We start from the raw sequence: 16,362 nt of genomic DNA on the forward strand, positions 1-16,362 counted from the left end.
TTAGACCCGCTTTAGACCCGCTTTAGACCCGCTTTAGTCCCGCTTTAGTCCCGCTTTAGACCCGCTTTAGACCCGCTTTAGTCCCGCTTTAGTCCCGCTTTAGTCCCGCTTTAGTCCCGCTTTAGTCCCGCTTTAGTCCCGCTTTAGACCCGCTTTAGACCCGCTTTAGACCCGCTTTAGTCCCGCTTTAGTCCCGCTTTAGACCCGCTTTAGACCCGCTTTAGACCCGCTTTAGACCCGCTTTAGACCGCTTTAGACCCGCTTTAGACCGCTTTAGTCCCGCTTTAGACCCGCTTTAGACCGCTTTAGACCGCTTTAGACCCGCTTTAGTCCCGCTTTAGACCCGCTTTAGTCCCGCTTTAGTCCCGCTTTAGTCCCGCTTTAGACCCGCTTTAGACCCGCTTTAGACCGCTTTAGTCCCGCTTTAGACCCGCTTTAGACCCGCTTTAGACCCGCTTTAGACCGCTTTAGTCCCGCTTTAGACACGCTTTAATCCCGCTTTAGTCCCGCTTTAGACCCGCTTAAGACCCGCTTTAGTCCCGCTTTAGACCCGCTTTAGACCCGCTTTAGTCCCGCTTTAGACCCGCTTTAGTCCCGCTTTATTCCCGCTTTAGACCCGCTTTAGTCCCGCTTTAGACCCGCTTTAGACCCGCTTTAGTCCCGCTTTAGTCCCGCTTTAGTCCCGTTTTAGTCCCGCTTTAGTCCCGCTTTAGACCAGCTTTAGACCCGCTTTAGACGCGCTTTAGACGCGCTTTAGACCCGCTTTAGTCCCTCTCTAGTCCCGCTTTTGTCCCGCTTTAGTCCCGCTTTAGTCCCGCTTTAGACCCGCTTTAGACCCGCTTTAGACCGCTTTAGACCCGCTTTAGACCGCTTTAGTCCCGCTTTAGACCCGCTTTAGACCCGCTTTAGACCGCTTTAGTCCCGCTTTAGACCCGCTTTAGACCCGCTTTAGACCCGCTTTAGACCGCTTTAGTCCCGCTTTAGACCCGCTTTAGACCCGCTTTAGACCGCTTTAGACCCGCTTTAGTCCCGCTTTAGACCCGCTTTAGACCCGCTTTAGACCCGCTTTAGACCCGCTTTAGTCCCGCTTTAATCCCGCTTTAGTCCCGCTTTAGTCCCGCTTTAGACCCGCTTTAGTCCCGCTTTAGTCCCGCTTTAGTCCCGCTTTAGTCCCGCTTTAGTCTCGCTTTAGACCCGCTTTAGTCCCGCTTTAGTCCCGCTTTAGACCCGCTTTAGTCCCGCTTTAGACCCGCTTTAATCCCGCTTTAATCCCGCTTTAGACCCGCTTTAGACCCGCTTTAGACCCGAATTAGTCCCGCTTTAGACCCGCTTTAGACCCGCTTTAGACCGCTTTAGACCGCTTTAGACCCGCTTTAGACCGCTTTAGACCCGCTTTAGACCGCTTTAGTCCCGCTTTAGACCCGCTTTAGACCCGCTTTAGACCCGCTTTAGACCCGCTTTAGACCGCTTTAGACCCGCTTTAGACCCGCTTTAGACCCGCTTTAGTCCCGCTTTAGACCCGCTTTAGACCCGCTTTAGACCCGCTTTAGTCCCGCTTTAATCCCGCTTTAGTCCCGCTTTAGTCCCGCTTTAGACCCGCTTTAGACCGCTTTAGACCCGCTTTAGACCGCTTTAGACCCGCTTTAGACCCGCTTTAGTCCCGCTTTAGACCCGCTTTAATCCCGCTTTAATCCCGCTTTAGACCCGCTTTAGACCCGCTTTAGACCCGAATTAGTCCCGCTTTAGACCCGCTTTAGACCCGCTTTAGACCGCTTTAGACCGCTTTAGACCCGCTTTAGACCGCTTTAGACCCGCTTTAGACCGCTTTAGTCCCGCTTTAGACCCGCTTTAGACCCGCTTTAGACCCGCTTTAGACCCGCTTTAGACCGCTTTAGACCCGCTTTAGACCCGCTTTAGACCGCTTTAGACCCGCTTTAGACCGCTTTAGTCCCGCTTTAGACCCGCTTTAGACCCGCTTTAGACCGCTTTAGTCCCGCTTTAGACCCGCTTTAGACCCGCTTTAGACCCGCTTTAGACCGCTTTAGTCCCGCTTTAGACCCGCTTTAGACCCGCTTTAGACCGCTTTAGTCCCGCTTTAGACCCGCTTTAGACCCGCTTTAGACCCGCTTTAGACCCGCTTTAGACCCGCTTTAGACCCGCTTTAGACCCGCTTTAGTCCCGCTTTAGTCCCGCTTTAGACCCGCTTTAGACCCGCTTTAGACCCGCTTTAGACCGCTTTAGACCCGCTTTAGACCGCTTTAGTCCCGCTTTAGACCCGCTTTAGACCCGCTTTAGACCGCTTTAGACCCGCTTTAGTCCCGCTTTAGACCCGCTTTAGACCCGCTTTAGTCCCGCTTTAGTCCCGCTTTAGTCCCGCTTTAGTCCCGCTTTAGACCCGCTTTAGACCCGCTTTAGACCGCTTTAGTCCCGCTTTAGACCCGCTTTAGACCCGCTTTAGACCCGCTTTAGACCGCTTTAGTCCCGCTTTAGACACGCTTTAATCCCGCTTTAGTCCCGCTTTAGACCCGCTTTAGACCCGCTTTAGTCCCGCTTTAGACCCGCTTTAGTCCCGCTTTATTCCCGCTTTAGTCCCGCTTTAGTCCCGCTTTAGACCCGCTTTAGACCCGCTTTAGACGCGCTTTAGACGCGCTTTAGACCCGCTTTAGTCCCTCTCTAGTCCCGCTTTAGTCCCGCTTTAGTCCCGCTTTAGTCCCGCTTTAGTCCCGCTTTAGACCCGCTTTAGTCCCGCTTTAGTCCCGCTTTAGTCCCGCTTCAGACCCGCTTTAGTCCCGCTTTAGACCCGCTTTAATCCCGCTTTAATCCCGCTTTAGACCCGCTTTAGACCCGCTTTAGACCCGCTTTAGACCCGCTTTAGACCCGCTTTAGTCCCGCTTTAGACCCGCTTTAGACCCGCTTTAGACCCGCTTTAGACCCGCTTTAGACCGCTTTAGACCCGCTTTAGACCCGCTTTAGACCCGAATTAGTCCCGCTTTAGACCCGCTTTAGACCCGCTTTAGACCCGCTTTAGACCCGCTTTAGACCGCTTTAGACCCGCTTTAGACCCGCTTTAGACCCGCTTTAGACCGCTTTAGACCCGCTTTAGACCCGCTTTAGTCCCGCTTTAGACCCGCTTTAGACCCGCTTTAGACCGCTTTAGTCCCGCTTTAGACCCGCTTTAGACCCGCTTTAGACCCGCTTTAGACCCGCTTTAGACCGCTTTAGTCCCGCTTTAGACCCGCTTTAGACCCGCTTTAGACCCGCTTTAGACCGCTTTAGACCCGCTTTAGTCCCGCTTTAGACCCGCTTTAGACCCGCTTTAGACCCGCTTTAGACCCGCTTTAGTCCCGCTTTAATCCCGCTTTAGTCCCGCTTTAGTCCCGCTTTAGACCCGCTTTAGTCCCGCTTTAGTCCCGCTTTAGTCCCGCTTTAGTCCCGCTTTAGTCTCGCTTTAGACCCGCTTTAGTCCCGCTTTAGTCCCGCTTTAGACCCGCTTTAGTCCCGCTTTAGACCCGCTTTAATCCCGCTTTAATCCCGCTTTAGACCCGCTTTAGACCCGCTTTAGACCCGAATTAGTCCCGCTTTAGACCCGCTTTAGACCCGCTTTAGACCCGCTTTAGACCCGCTTTAGACCGCTTTAGACCCGCTTTAGACCGCTTTAGACCCGCTTTAGACCGCTTTAGTCCCGCTTTAGACCCGATTTAGACCCGCTTTAGACCCGCTTTAGACCCGCTTTAGACCGCTTTAGACCCGCTTTAGACCCGCTTTAGACCCGCTTTAGACCGCTTTAGACCCGCTTTAGACCGCTTTAGTCCCGCTTTAGACCCGCTTTAGACCCGCTTTAGACCGCTTTAGTCCCGCTTTAGACCCGCTTTAGACCCGCTTTAGACCCGCTTTAGTCCCGCTTTAGACCCGCTTTAGACCCGCTTTAGACCGCTTTAGTCCCGCTTTAGACCCGCTTTAGTCCCGCTTTAGACCCGCTTTAGACCCGCTTTAGACCCGCTTTAGACCCGCTTCAGACCCGCTTTAGACCCGCTTTAGACCGCTTTAGACCCGCTTTAGTCCCGCTTTAGACCCGCTTTAGACCCGCTTTAGACCCGCTTTAGACCCGCTTTAGTCCCGCTTTAGTCCCGCTTTAGTCCCGCTTTAGACCGCTTTAGACCCGCTTTAGACCGCTTTAGTCCCGCTTTAGACCGCTTTAGACCCGCTTTAGACCCGCTTTAGACCGCTTTAGACCCGCTTTAGTCCCGCTTTAGACCCGCTTTAGACCCGCTTTAGACCCGCTTTAGACCCGCTTTAGTCCCGCTTTAGTCCCGCTTTAGACCCGCTTTAGACCCGCTTTAGTCCCGCTTTAGTCCCGCTTTAGTCCCGCTTTAGACCCGCTTAGACCCGCTTTAGTCCCGCTTTAGACCCGCTTTAGACCCGCTTTAGTCCCGCTTTAGTCCCGCTTTAGTCCCGCTTTAGTCCCGCTTTAGACCCGCTTTAGACCCGCTTTAGACCCGCTTTAGACCCGCTTTAGACCCGCTTTAGTCCCGCTTTAGACCCGCTTTAGACCCGCTTTAGTCCCGCTTTAGTCCCGCTTTAGTCCCGCTTTAGTCCCGCTTTAGTCCCGCTTTAGTCCCGCTTTAGACCCGCTTTAGACCCGCTTTAGACCCGCTTTAGACCCGCTTTAGTCCCGCTTTAGTCCCGCTTTAGACCCGCTTTAGACCCGCTTTAGACCCGCTTTAGACCCGCTTTAGACCCGCTTTAGACCGCTTTAGACCCGCTTTAGACCGCTTTAGACCGCTTTAGTCCCGCTTTAGACCCGCTTTAGACCCGCTTTAGACCGCTTTAGTCCCGCTTTAGACCCGCTTTAGACCCGCTTTAGACCCGCTTTAGACCGCTTTAGTCCCGCTTTAGACCCGCTTTAGACCCGCTTTAGACCCGCTTTAGACCGCTTTAGACCCGCTTTAGTCCCGCTTTAGACCCGCTTTAGACCCGCTTTAGACCCGCTTTAGTCCCGCTTTAGTCCTGCTTTAGTCCCGCTTTAGACCGCTTTAGTCCCGCTTTAGACCCGCTTAAGTCCCGCTTTAGTCCCGCTTTAGACCCGCTTTAGACCCGCTTTAGACCCGCTTTAGTCCCGCTTTAGACCCGCTTTAGTCCCGCTTTACACCAGCTTTACTCCCGCTTTAGACCCGCTTTAGTCCCGCTTTAGACCCGCTTTAGACCCGCTTTAGTCCCGCTTTAGTCCCGCTTTAGTCCCGCTTTAGTCCCGTTTTAGTCCCGCTTTAGTCCCGCTTTAGACCAGCTTTAGACCCGCTTTAGACGCGCTTTAGACGCGCTTTAGACCCGCTTTAGTCCCGCTTTATTCCCGCTTTAGACCCGCTTTAGTCCCGCTTTAGACCCGCTTTAGACCCGCTTTAGTCCCGCTTTAGTCCCGCTTTAGTCCCGTTTTAGTCTCGCTTTAGTCCCGCTTTAGACCAGCTTTAGACCCGCTTTAGACGCGCTTTAGACGCGCTTTAGACCCGCTTTAGTCCCTCTCTAGTCCCGCTTTTGTCCCGCTTTAGTCCCGCTTTAGTCCCGCTTTAGTCCCGCTTTAGACCCGCTTTAGTCCCGCTTTAGTCCCGCTTTAGACCCGCTTTAGTCCCGCTTTAGTCCCGCTTTAGTCCCTCTTTAGTCCCGCTTTAGACCCGCTTTAGACCCGCTTTAGTCCCGCTTTAGTCCCGCTTTAGTCCCGCTTTAGACCCGCTTTAATCCCGCTTTAGACCCGCTTTAGACCCGCTTTAGTCCCGCTTTAGACCCGCTTTAGACCCGCTTTAGTCCCGCTTTAGTCCCGCTTTAGTCCCGCTTTAGTCCCGCTTTAGACCCGCTTTAGACCCGCTTTAGACCCGCTTTAGACCGCTTTAGTCCCGCTTTAGACCCGCTTTAGACCCGCTTTAGACCCGCTTTAGACCGCTTTAGTCCCGCTTTAGACCCGCTTTAGACCCGCTTTAGACCGCTTTATTCCCGCTTTAGACCCGCTTTAGTCCCGCTTTAGTCCCGCTTTAGTCCCGCTTTAGTCCCGCTTTAGACTCGCTTTAGACCCGCTTTAGACCGCTTTAGACCCGCTTTAGACCGCTTTAGTCCCGCTTTAGACCGCTTTAGACCCGCTTTAGACCGCTTTAGACCCGCTTTAGTCCCGCTTTAGACCCGCTTTAGACCCGCTTTAGACCCGCTTTAGACCCGCTTTAGACCCGCTTTAGACCCGCTTTAGTCCCGCTTTAGTCCCGCTTTAGACCCGCTTTAGACCCGCTTTAGTCCCGCTTTAGTCCCGCTTTAGTCCCGCTTTAGACCCGCTTAGACCTGCTTTAGACCCGCTTTAGACCCGCTTTAGACCCGCTTTAGTCCCGCTTTAGTCCCGCTTTAGTCCCGCTTTAGACCCGCTTTAGACCCGCTTTAGTCCCGCTTTAATCCCGCTTTAGTCCCGCTTTAGACCCGCTTTAATCCCGCTTTAATCCCGCTTTAATCCCGCTTTAGTCCCGCTTTAGACCCGCTTTAGTCCCGCTTTAGTCCCGCTTTAGAACCGCTTTAGTCCCGCTTTAGACCCGCTTTAGACCCGCTTTAGACCGCTTTAGACCCGCTTTAGACCGCTTTAGACCCGCTTTAGACCGCTTTAGACCCGCTTTAGTCCCGCTTTAGTCCCGCTTTAGTCCCGCTTTAGACCCGCTTTAGACCCGCTTTAGTCCCGCTTTAATCCCGCTTTAGTCCCGCTTTAGTCCCGCTTTAGTCCCGCTTTAGTCCCGCTTTAGTCTCGCTTTAGACCCGCTTTAGTCCCGCTTTAGTCCCGCTTTAGTCCCGCTTTAGACCCGCTTTAGTCCCGCTTTAGTCCCGCTTTAATCCCGCTTTAGACCCGCTTTAGACCCGCTTTAGACCCGCTTTAGTCCCGCTTTAGACCGATTTAGACCCGCTTTAGACCCGCTTTAGTCCCGCTTTAGACCCGCTTTAGACCCGCTTTAGACCCGCTTTAGACCCGCTTTAGACCGCTTTAGACCCGCTTTAGTCCCGCTTTAGACCGCTTTAGACCCGCTTTAGACCGCTTTAGACCCGCTTTAGTCCCGCTTTAGACCCGCTTTAGACCCGCTTTAGTCCCGCTTTAGTCCCGCTTTAGTCCCGCTTTAGACCCGCTTTAGACCCGCTTTAGTCCCGCTTTAGACCCGCTTTAGACCCGCTTTAGACCCGCTTTAGTCCCGCTTTAGTCCCGCTTTAGACCCGCTTTAGACCCGCTTTAGTCCCGCTTTAGACACGCTTTAATCCCGCTTTAGTCCCGCTTTAGACCCGCTTTAGTCCCGCTTTAGACCCGCTTTAGACCCGCTTTAGACCCGCTTTAGTCCCGCTTTAGACCCGCTTTAGTCCCGCTTTACACCCGCTTTACTCCCGCTTTAGACCCGCTTTAGTCCCGCTTTAGACCCGCTTTAGACCCGCTTTAGTCCCGCTTTAGTCCCGCTTTAGTCCCGCTTTAGTCCCGTTTTAGTCCCGCTTTAGTCCCGCTTTAGACCAGCTTTAGACCCGCTTTAGACGCGCTTTAGACCGCTTTAGTCCCGCTTTAGACCCGCTTTAGTCCCTCTCTAGTCCCGCTTTTGTCCCGCTTTTGTCCCGCTTTAGTCCCGCTTTAGTCCCGCTTTAGTCCCGCTTTAGACCCGCTTTAGTCCCGCTTTAGTCCCGCTTTAGACCCGCTTTAGTCCCGCTTTAGTCCCGCTTTAGTCCCTCTTTAGTCCCGCTTTAGACCCGCTTTAGACCCGCTTTAGTCCCGCTTTAGTCCCGCTTTAGTCCCGCTTTAATCCCGCTTTAGACCCGCTTTAGACCCGCTTTAGTCCCGCTTTAGACCCGCTTTAGACCCGCTTTAGTCCCGCTTTAGTCCCGCTTTAGGCCCGCTTTAGTCCCGCTTTGGACCCGCTTTAGTCCCGCTTTAGTCCCTCTTTAGACCCATTTAGTCCCGCTTTAGACCCGCTTTAGTCCCGCTTTAGTCCCGCTTTAGTCCCGCTTTAGTCCCGCTTTAGACCCGCTTTAGTCCCGCTTTAGTCCCGCTTTAGACCCGCTTTAGTCCCGCTTTAGACCCGCTTTAGACCCGCTTTAGTCCCGCTTTAGACCCGCTTTAGACCCGCTTTAGTCCCGCTTTAGTCCCGCTTTAGTCCCGCTTTAATCCCGCTTTAGACCCGCTTTAGACCCGCTTTAGTCCCGCTTTAGACCCGCTTTAGACCCGCTTTAGTCCCGCTTTAGTCCCGCTTTAGGCCCGCTTTAGTCCCGCTTTGGACCCGCTTTAGTCCCGCTTTAGTCCCTCTTTAGACCCATTTAGTCCCGCTTTAGACCCGCTTTAGTCCCGCTTTAGTCCCGCTTTAGTCCCGCTTTAGTCCCGCTTTAGACCCGCTTTAGTCCTGCTTTAGACCCGCTTTAGACCCGCTTTAGTCCCGCTTTAGACCCGCTTTAGACCCGCTTTAGTCCCGCTTTAGTCCCGCTTTAGAACCTCTTTAGACCCATTTAGTCCCGCTTTAGTCCCGCTTTAGACCCGCTTTAGTCCCGCTTTAGTCCCGCTTTAGTCCCGCTTTAGACCCGCTTTAGACCCCCTTTAGTCCCGCTTTAGTCCCGCTTTAGACCCGCTTTAGTCCCGCTTTAGACCTGCTTTAGACCCCCTTTAGTCCCGCTTTAGTCCCGCTTTAGTCCCGCTTTAGTCCCGCTTTAGACCCGCTTCAATCCCGCTTTAGACCCGCTTTAGACCCCCTTTAGTCCCGCTTTAGTCCCGCTTTAGACCCGCTTTAGTCCCGCTTTAGACCTGCTTTAGGCCCGCTTTAGTCCCGCTTTAGTCCCGCTTTAGACCCGCTTTAGTCCCGCTTTAGACCCGCTTTAGTCCCGCTTTAGACCCGCTTTAGACCCCCTTTAGTCCCGCTTTAGTCCCGCTTTAGACCCGCTTTAGTCCCGCTTTAGACCCGCTTTAGTCCCGCTTTAGACCCGCTTTAGTCCCGCTTTAGACCCGCTTTAGACCCGCTTTAGTCCCGCTTTAGACCCGCTTTAGTCCCGCTTTAGTCCCGCTTTAGACCCGCTTTAGTCCCGCTTTAGTCCCGCTTTAGTCCCGCTTTAGACCCGCTTTAATCCCGCTTTAGTCCCGCTTTAGTCCCGCTTTAGACCCGCTTTAGTCCCGCTTTAGTCCCGCTTTAGTCCCGCTTTAGTCCCGCTTTAGACCCGCTTTAGACCCGCTTTAGTCCCGCTTTAGACCCGCTTTAGTCCCGCTTTAGTCCCGCTTTAGTCCCGCTTTGGACCCGCTTTAATCCCGCTTTAGACCCGCTTTAGTCCCGCTTTAGTCCCGCTTTAGACCCGCTTTAGTCCCGCTTTAGTCCCGCTTTAGTCCCGCTTTAGACCCGCTTTAGTCCCGCTTTAGTCCCGCTTTAGACCCGCTTTAGTCCCGCTTTAGACCCCCTTTAGTCCCGCTTTAGTCCCGCTTTAGACCCGCTTTAGACCCGCTTTAGTCCCGCTTTAGACCCGCTTTAGTCCCGCTTTAGTCCCGCTTTAGACCCGCTTTAGTCCCGCTTTAGTCCCGCTTTAGTCCCGCTTTAGACCCGCTTTAATCCCGCTTTAGTCCCGCTTTAGTCCCGCTTTAGACCCGCTTTAGACCCGCTTTAGTCCCGCTTTAGTCCCGCTTTAGTCCCGCTTTAGTCCCGCTTTAGTCCCGCTTTGGACCCGCTTTAGACCCGCTTTAGTCCCGCTTTAGACCCGCTTTAGACCCGCTTTAGTCCCGCTTTAGTCCCGCTTTAGTCCCGCTTTGGACCCGCTTTAATCCCGCTTTAGACCCGCTTTAGTCCCGCTTTAGTCCCGCTTTAGACCCGCTTTAGTCCCGCTTTAGTCCCGCTTTAGTCCCGCTTTAGACCCGCTTTAGTCCCGCTTTAGTCCCGCTTTAGACCCGCTTTAGTCCCGCTTTAGACCCCCTTTAGTCCCGCTTTAGTCCCGCTTTAGACCCGCTTTAGTCCCGCTTTAGACCTGCTTTAGACCCCCTTTAGTCCCGCTTTAGTCCCGCTTTAGTCCCGCTTTAGTCCCGCTTTAGACCCGCTTCAATCCCGCTTTAGACCCGCTTTAGGCCCGCTTTAGGCCCGCTTTAGTCCCGCTTTAGTCCCGCTTTAGACCCGCTTTAGTCCCGCTTTAGTCCCGCTTTAGACCCGCTTTAGTCCCGCTTTAGACCCGCTTTAGACCCCCTTTAGTCCCGCTTTAGTCCCGCTTTAGACCCGCTTTAGACCCGCTTTAGTCCCGCTTTAGACCCGCTTTAGACCCGCTTTAGTCCCGCTTTAGACCCGCTTTAGTCCCGCTTTAGTCCCGCTTTAGACCCGCTTTAGTCCCGCTTTAGTCCCGCTTTAGACCCGCTTTAATCCCGCTTTAGTCCCGCTTTAGTCCCGCTTTAGACCCGCTTTAGTCCCGCTTTAGTCCCGCTTTAGTCCCGCTTTAGTCCCGCTTTAGTCCCGCTTTAGTCCCGCTTTAGACCCGCTTTAGACCCGCTTTAGACCCGCTTTAGTCCCGCTTTAGTCCCGCTTTGGACCCGCTTTAATCCCGCTTTAGACCCGCTTTAGTCCCGCTTTAGTCCCGCTTTAGACCCGCTTTAGTCCCGCTTTAGTCCCGCTTTAGTCCCGCTTTAGACCCGCTTTAGTCCCGCTTTAGTCCCGCTTTAGACCCGCTTTAGTCCCGCTTTAGACCCGCTTTAATCCCGCTTCAGTCCCGCTTCAGTCCCGCTTCAATCCCGCTTTAGACCCGCTTTAGACCCGCTTTAGACCCGCTTTAGACCCGCTTTAGTCCCGCTTTAGTCCCGCTTTAGACCCGCTTTAGTCCCGCTTTAGACCCGCTTTAGTCCCGCTTTAGTCCCGCTTTAGACCCGCTTTAATCCCGCTTTAGACCCGCTTTAGTCCCGCTTTAGTCCCGCTTTAGTCCCTCTTTAGACCCATTTAGTCCCGCTTTAGTCCCGCTTTAGTCCCGCTTTAGTCCTGCTTTAGTCCCGCTTTAGTCCCGCTTTAGTCCCGCTTTAGTCCCGCTTTAGTCCCGCTTTAGACCCGCTTTAATCCCGCTTTAGTCCCGCTTTAGTCCCGCTTTAGTCCCGCTTTAGACCCGCTTTAGACCCGCTTTAATCCCGCTTTAAATCCTGGTTTTGACCCTCAGAACTGGGTGCCTCTGGTCTTCAGCTGCACGTTGAGTCCGGTCTGCTCCTAAATGAAGACCAGGTTCGGGGCCTTGTCCTTGAGGTCCTGACCGAGATTGTGGCCCTGTTCCTCGGGTCCAGAGAGTCCCAAGAACCAGAGACTGGACCCAGAACTGAACCAGGAGCAGAACCAGGAGCAGAACCAGGAGCAGAACCCGAGCCGAATCGATCTGAGACACTGAAAGTGAGGGAAAAACAACATGTCCGCCTTCATCAGGACTAGCCTTTATCACGTCGCCTGCACTAGCCTTTAGCACGTCGCCTGCACTAGCCTTTAGCACGTCGCCTGCACTAGCCTTTAGCACGTCGCCTGCACTGGCCTTCAGCACGTCGCCTGCACAGGCCTTTAGCACGTCGCCTGCAGTAGCCTTTAGCTCGTCGCCTGCAGTAGCCTTTAGCACGTCGCCTGCACTAGCCTTTAGCACGTCGCCTGCAGTAGCCTTCAGCACGTCGCCTGCAGTAGCCTTTAGCTCGTCGCCTGCAGTAGCCTTTAGCACGTCGCCTGCAGTAGCCTTCAGCACGTCGCCTGCAGTAGCCTTTAGCTCGTCGCCTGCAGTAGCCTTTAGCACGTCGCCTACACTAGCCTTTAGCACGTCGCCTGCACTAGCCTTTAGCACGTCGCCTGCACTAGCCTTTAGCACGTCGCCTGCACTGGCCTTCAGCACGTCGCCTGCACAGGCCTTTAGCACGTCGCCTGCAGTAACCTTTAGCTCGTCGCCTGCAGTAGCCTTTAGCACGTCGCCTGCACTAGCCTTTAGCACGTCGCCTGCAGTAGCCTTCAGCACGTCGCCTGCAGTAGCCTTTAGCTCGTCGCCTGCAGTAGCCTTTAGCACGTCGCCTGCAGTAGCCTTTAGCTCGTCGCCTGCACTAGCCTTTAGCACGTCGCCTGCACTAGCCTTTAGCACGTCGCCTGCAGTAGCCTTTAGCACGTCGCCTGCACTAGCCTTTAGCTCGTCGCCTGCACTAGCCTTTAGCTCGTCGCCTGCACTAGCCTTTAGCTCGTCGCCTGCACTAGCCTTTAGCTCGTCGCCTGCACTAGCCTTCAGCACGTCGCCTGCACTAGCCTTTAGCACGTCGCCTGCACTAGCCTTTAGCACGTCGCCTGCACTAGCCTTCAGCACGTCGCCTGCACTAGCCTTCAGCACGTCGCCTGCACTAGCCTTTAGCACGTCGCCTGCACTAGCCTTTAGCACGTCGCCTGCACTAGCCTTCAGCACGTCGCCTGCACTAGCCTTCAGCACGTCGCCTGCACTAGCCTTCAGCACGTCGCCTGCACTAGCCTTCAGCACGTCGCCTGCACTAGCCTTCAGCACGTCGCCTGCATTAGCCTTCAGCACGTCGCCTGCACTAGCCTTTAGCACGTCGCCTGCACTAGCCTTCAGCACGTCGCCTGCACTAGCCTTTAGCACGTCGCCCGCACTAGCCTTTAGCACGTCTCCCGCACTAGCCTTAAGCACGTAGCCCGCACTAGCCTTCAGCACGTCGCCGGCACTAATCTTCAGCACGTTGCCTGCACTAGCCTTAAGCACGTAGCCCGCACTAGCCTTCAGCACGTAGCCCGCACTAGCCTTCAGCACGTCGCCGGCACTAGCCTTTAGCACGTCGCCTGCACTAGCCTTAAGCACGTAGCCCGCACTAGCCTTCAGCACGTAGCCCGCACTAGCCTTCAGCACGTAGCCCGCACTAGCCTTCAGCACGTCGCCTGCACTAGCCTTCAGCACGTCGCCTGCACTAGCCTTTAGCACGTCGCCTGCACTAGCCTTAAGCACGTAGCCCGCACTAGCCTTCAGCACGTAGCCCGCACTAGCCTTCAGCACATCGCCTGCACTAGCCTTCAGCACGTCGCCTGCACTAGCCTTTAGCACGTCGCCTGCACTAGCCTTTAGCACGTCGCCTGCAGTAGCCTTTAGCACGTCGCCTGCACTAGCCTTTAGCTCGTCGCCTGCACTAGCCTTTAGCTCGTCGCCTGCACTAGCCTTTAGCTCGTCGCCTGCACTAGCCTTTAGCACGTCGCCTGCAGTAGCCTTTAGCACGTCGCCTACACTAGCCTTTAGCACGTCGCCTGCACTAGCCTTTAGCACGTCGCCTGCACTAGCCTTTAGCACGTCGCCTGCACTAGCCTTTAGCTCGTCGCCTGCACTAGCCTTTAGCTCGTCGCCTGCACTAGCCTTTAGCACGTCGCCTGCACTAGCCTTTAGCACGTCGCCTGCAGTAGCCTTTAGCACGTCGCCTGCACTAGCCTTTAGCTCGTCGCCTGCACTAGCCTTTAGCTCGTCGCCTGCACTAGCCTTTAGCTCGTCGCCTGCACTAGCCTTCAGCACGTCGCCTGCACTAGCCTTTAGCACGTCGCCTGCACTAGCCTTTAGCACGTCGCCTGCACTAGCCTTTAGCACGTCGCCTGCACTAGCCTTCAGCACGTCGCCTGCACTAGCCTTCAGCACGTCGCCTGCACTAGCCTTCAGCACGTCGCCTGCACTAGCCTTCAGCACGTCGCCTGCATTAGCCTTCAGCACGTCGCCTGCACTAGCCTTTAGCACGTCGCCTGCACTAGCCTTCAGCACGTCGCCTGCACTAGCCTTTAGCACGTCGCCTGCACTAGCCTTTAGCACGTCGCCCGCACTAGCCTTTAGCACGTCTCCCGCACTAGCCTTAAGCACGTAGCCCGCACTAGCCTTCAGCACGTCGCCGGCACTAATCTTCAGCACGTTGCCTGCACTAGCCTTAAGCACGTAGCCCGCACTAGCCTTCAGCACGTAGCCCGCACTAGCCTTCAGCACGTCGCCTGCACTAGCCTTTAGCACGTCGCCTGCACTAGCCTTAAGCACGTAGCCCGCACTAGCCTTCAGCACGTAGCCCGCACTAGCCTTCAGCACGTAGCCCGCACTAGCCTTCAGCACGTCGCCTGCACTAGCCTTCAGCACGTCGCCTGCACTAGCCTTTAGCACGTCGCCTGCACTAGCCTTAAGCACGTAGCCCGCACTAGCCTTCAGCACGTAGCCCGCACTAGCCTTCAGCACATCGCCTGCACTAGCCTTCAGCACGTCGCCTGCACTAGCCTTTAGCACGTCGCCTGCACTAGCCTTTAGCACGTCGCCTGCAGTAGCCTTTAGCACGTCGCCTGCACTAGCTTTTAGCTCGTCGCCTGCACTAGCCTTTAGCTCGTCGCCTGCACTAGCCTTTAGCTCGTCGCCTGCACTAGCCTTTAGCACGTCGCCTGCAGTAGCCTTTAGCACGTCGCCTACACTAGCCTTTAGCACGTCGCCTGCACTAGCCTTTAGCACGTCGCCTGCACTAGCCTTTAGCACGTCGCCTGCACTAGCCTTTAGCTCGTCGCCTGCACTAGCCTTTAGCTCGTCGCCTGCACTAGCCTTTAGCACGTCGCCTGCACTAGCCTTTAGCACGTCGCCTGCAGTAGCCTTTAGCACGTCGCCTGCACTAGCCTTTAGCTCGTCGCCTGCACTAGCCTTTAGCTCGTCGCCTGCACTAGCCTTTAGCTCGTCGCCTGCACTAGCCTTCAGCACGTCGCCTGCACTAGCCTTTAGCACGTCGCCTGCACTAGCCTTTAGCACGTCGCCTGCACTAGCCTTCAGCACGTCGCCTGCACTAGCCTTCAGCACGTCGCCTGCACTAGCCTTTAGCACGTCGCCTGCACTAGCCTTTAGCACGTCGCCTGCACTAGCCTTTAGCACGTCGCCTGCACTAGCCTTCAGCACGTCGCCTGCACTAGCCTTCAGCACGTCGCCTGCACTAGCCTTCAGCACGTCGCCTGCATTAGCCTTCAGCACGTCGCCTGCACTAGCCTTTAGCACGTCGCCTGCACTAGCCTTCAGCACGTCGCCTGCACTAGCCTTTAGCACGTCGCCTGCACTAGCCTTTAGCACGTCTCCCGCACTAGCCTTAAGCACGTAGCCCGCACTAGCCTTCAGCACGTCGCCTGCACTAGCCTTTAGCACGTCGCCTGCACTAGCCTTAAGCACGTAGCCCGCACTAGCCTTCAGCACGTAGCCCGCACTAGCCTTCAGCACGTCGCCTGCACTAGCCTTCAGCACGTCGCCTGCACTAGCCTTTAGCACGTCGCCTGCACTAGCCTTAAGCACGTAGCCCGCACTAGCCTTCAGCACGTAGCCCGCACTAGCCTTCAGCACATCGCCTGCACTAGCCTTCAGCACGTCGCCTGCACTAGCCTTTAGCACGTCGCCTGCACTAGCCTTTAGCACGTCGCCTGCACTAGCCTTCAGCACGTAGCCCGCACTAGCCTTCAGCACATCGCCTGCACTAGCCTTCAGCACGTCGCCTGCACTAGCCTTAAGCACGTAGCCCGCACTAGCCTTCAGCACGTCGCCTGCACTAATCTTCAGCACGTTGCCTGCACTAGCCTTAAGCACGTAGCCCGCACTAGCCTTCAGCACGTAGCCCGCACTAGCCTTCAGCACGTCGCCTGCACTAGCCTTTAGCACGTCGCCTGCACTAGCCTTAAGCACGTAGCCCGCACTAGCCTTCAGCACGTAGCCCGCACTAGCCTTCAGCACGTCGCCTGCACTAGCCTTCAGCACGTCGCCTGCACTAGCCTTTAGCACGTCGCCTGCACTAGCCTTTAGCACGTCGCCTGCACTAGCCTTAAGCACGTAGCCCGCACTAGCCTTCAGCACGTAGCCCGCACTAGCCTTCAGCACGTCGCCTGCACTAGCCTTTAGCACGTCGCCTGCACTAGCCTTTAGCACGTCTCCCGCACTAGCCTTAAGCACGTAGCCCGCACTAGCCTTTAGCTCCTGTTTGTGAGTTTGTTCCGTTGTGTTCCAGCAGGTGGCGACGCCTGAACTCACTCCAGTACACACTCCGCCCCCTGATCCACAGACTCCGTCTTTCGCTGCTGTAGCCACGCCCACAACTACGCCACCGCTCGCTGAAAGGCCCGTCGTGAAGGATACTCCCCCTGAGCATGTAGCCACGCCCCCTCCCACTCCTCCTGTCACATGTCTTGATGCTGAGCCGCCATTGGTCCAGCCCCAAGAAGAGCCAGAGTGAGTCCGACTCAAAAATGACTTCAAACTTTTTATTTAGTTTAATCACTTTTTATGGACTTTTGCTCAAAGTTTTAGTTCTAATTTATACGTTTCTAAGTTTAAATCAGCAAAAATATGACATTGGCAAAAACTGGGACAAATTCCGTTACGTTTGTT

General features: G+C 55.2%; 1 protein-coding gene across 1 annotated transcript in view; it reads left to right on the forward strand.

The window, feature by feature from the left end:
- Positions 1–16,362, forward strand: part of LOC140380204 (uncharacterized) — a 37,871-nt gene that overhangs the window by 20,656 nt on the left and 853 nt on the right. Inside the window, exons 16-17 of the mRNA XM_072464367.1 lie at positions 11,143–11,366; positions 15,983–16,203. Of these exons, the coding sequence (XP_072320468.1) occupies positions 11,143–11,366; positions 15,983–16,203 (445 nt within the window). The remainder of the gene's footprint in view (positions 1–11,142; positions 11,367–15,982; positions 16,204–16,362) is intronic.

This window comes from Eucyclogobius newberryi, unplaced genomic scaffold (assembly GCF_026437365.1).
Source record: "Eucyclogobius newberryi isolate DKJ021-1_F unplaced genomic scaffold, fEucNew1.0.hap1 SCAF_45, whole genome shotgun sequence".
Classification (NCBI taxonomy): Eukaryota; Metazoa; Chordata; class Actinopteri; order Gobiiformes; family Gobiidae; genus Eucyclogobius; species Eucyclogobius newberryi.